The sequence below is a fragment of the Halyomorpha halys genome, unplaced genomic scaffold, assembly GCF_000696795.3.
Source record: "Halyomorpha halys isolate HHAL.00 unplaced genomic scaffold, Hhal_1.1 Scaffold6.1, whole genome shotgun sequence".
Classification (NCBI taxonomy): Eukaryota; Metazoa; Arthropoda; class Insecta; order Hemiptera; family Pentatomidae; genus Halyomorpha; species Halyomorpha halys.
In genome coordinates, this window is record NW_027111275.1 from 138,092 (window position 1) to 140,826 (window position 2,735).

The 2,735-nt window shown below is 27.5% G+C and overlaps 1 protein-coding gene across 2 annotated transcripts in view; it reads left to right on the plus strand.

The window, feature by feature from the left end:
- Nucleotides 1-181: 181 nt before the first annotated feature.
- LOC106692886 (alpha-N-acetylglucosaminidase) overlaps nucleotides 182-2,735 on the plus strand; it is a 27,785-nt gene continuing 25,231 nt past the window's right edge. The window contains exon 1 of one of the 2 annotated variants that reach the window (XM_014439119.3): nucleotides 182-363. In XM_014439119.3, the coding sequence (XP_014294605.1) occupies nucleotides 306-363 (58 nt within the window). In that variant the 5' untranslated portion in view covers nucleotides 182-305. The remainder of the gene's footprint in view (nucleotides 364-2,735) is intronic. The other variant, XM_014439128.3, reaches the window with a different exon arrangement.

Here is a 2,735-nt window from a genome sequence, read left to right on the forward strand (position 1 = left end):
TGATTCTTATTGAAAATGAATTGTAATATTTAGACAGTTGAGATTGATTACTCATTTCCATTTGATAGCCTCTATCTCTATTAAATAATAATTATCTATCAAAGAAAGTATTATCATTCATCTAACAAAAGGCAGATTCAAAGATGTAACCAACTAACATCAATCAGAGTTATCTAACCACTTTGTCAACGATTCAGTTGAGCTCGATACAGAGAGAGACCACTATCTCAGACCAGTCAGCCGAACTGGTATCTTTAGAGAGGCAGCATCGACTGCTTTATTTATTAGTTCAAGTTAAATTTAAAATGATTTTATTATTTTTCTTGCTGCTGTTTAAGTCTATTGCGGCTAGTGACTTTTTTAGTGAGTATAAGTTAATTATTATCGCAAAAAGTATAATGTAGCCATGAAATATACTCTCAAAGTTTCTTCTATTCGATGAATTCTGCAGCCTGTGAATTCTAGCAATTATTTTTCGCTTAAAAAATAAAACATTATTTAGCAGTATTTTCTTATTCAATCGAAAATTAATTGCTAGAATCGCAGGCAAACAATTCAAAATTTCTAAATAATTATGAAATTAAGATTTTTTGAAAGTAGTTTTTAATAAGTTTTGCTTGTCTGCTTATTACCTTAATAACATTAAAATCGTGATGAAGAAAAATATTCCGGGCGTAAATTTACGGAATGTATCTAAATTAAAAACTCAGATTAGTTTCGTTGGTTTAAAGCCGAATTGACGTATCTGCAAATTTGGCTACATTCGGTGTTGTTCCATCTTAACCTAATTTTCTATTATCTCCGGGATCTTAAAAAGACCAGACTAATTATGTGATGTAACCAATAACAAATGCAAACTGATCAATCAACTTATATCAAAATCATAAATCAATAGTAATTGGCTCCTTTATAACTTTTTAAATTCATTGCACATAGATAAAGACTGACATTTATTTTTTCTTCTAAAAGCTTTATTTGTTACTTCTTGCCAACTCAATTTTTTAACTATTTCTTCTTCAACAAGATATATCATACATTCTATAAGATCCTTTGTTATGCCTGATAAGTGTAAGAATAATGCATAAAAAAGTTATATTTCTCCAAGTTTCTACTGCAACTAGATCATTTTTTTTTTCATCTTGCTATCTTCCTCAATAACCTTCTTTTTTTTTTATTAAATGAAATAACTTAGTTTTTTTCTAAAAATATTCAAATATATATATATATAATCTATTCATCTTCTTTCTAACATAACTACGTTTTTAGCGATGAGTGAAGGTATTTCAATCCCTCTCCACCTAACAAAACATTATACTATAGAATAAATAATTAAATTAAATTAAATGAATAATAACAAAATACAAATATATATATATATAATCTATTCATCTTCTTTCTAACATAACTACGTTTTTAGCGATGAGTGAAGGTATTTAAATCCCTCTCCGCCTAACAAAACATTATACTATAGAATAAATAATTAAATTAAATTAAATGAATAATAACAAAATACAAATGTGAATGATCACGAAAAGATACAGTGAGAATACAAGACATATAAGTACTTCGGAACCGAACTTTAGAGTGGTTCTGAATACTTGAAGTCACAAATTAAACTATTTTTAAATGATTTTTTTAATTTATTTATTTCTTTGTCTGCTAATTGAATATGAACACGTAATTCATTATACATATTTAGATGTATAGTCAAATACCTATGAAACTTATAGAAAACATATACATATAAAATTTATATACAGTTTTATATTTTTTGTCATAAAACATACTAATAAAAATAAATTTCGGGCAAAAATTTCACTTCTTTTTTTATTCATATATTGAGATAGGTGGATATAGGAATGACAATGTTGACGATAAATATTATAAAATTATCAACTTGAGTAATATTCAATTTTTTTTATTATACTTATCTTATATAAATTACAAACAAAAGAAAATACATATACAGTATTGATACATTAAAGAATTATTAGTTAGAAAAAAAATGTTCAAATAAACAAAAAAGAATTAAAGATTTTTATAAAATAAATTAAATTTCGCAAAACATTGAATGTGAGTTTACTAGGGAGCGAATTGACAATGAGATGACTATTTTGTCATGAATAGAACGAACAAGGATGATTTTTATCTCAGAAAAGTTCCTTTGGAACTATTTTGCTGCGCACTGTGGACGAACGTTCTGAAAACTCGGACATTGGACCCAAACCTAAAAGTTTAAATTAGGGATTCTATTCGAGAATGGTTTTTCTTGGAGGAAATACCAAATCATTTAACTTTAATTTTAAGCCGTTTTAATTGTTAGAGAGCTTTCTCAACCAAGCGCAACATTTCAGGATTAGTATGAATTAGTTACCTCTTGTCATGTTTATGATTTCATCGCAGGCAGGGTCAACATTACGTTCTAATGTACAACAGAGAATCAACTATACTTCTGAGTACTTTGTTTTGAAAGGTTTCAATTATTTGCTTCTTAGTTCTCTTGTTACAATCCCAGGGTTGAATTCCGTTGAAGTCCGCACGAATTTTAATTTGTACAACAGAAGTTTGTTATCTACTGATAACTGTGAATGTTTGTCCAACAACCAGGACATTTTACTTACTTTAATGTTGAGTTTCTCCCAATTCCTTTTAAAATTTTCTTTCCAGTTAAGCCTTGTGTTCATTTTCATTCTCAAATACTTCACCGTATTTGAGTAAGAAACTTCTTCGTTAAT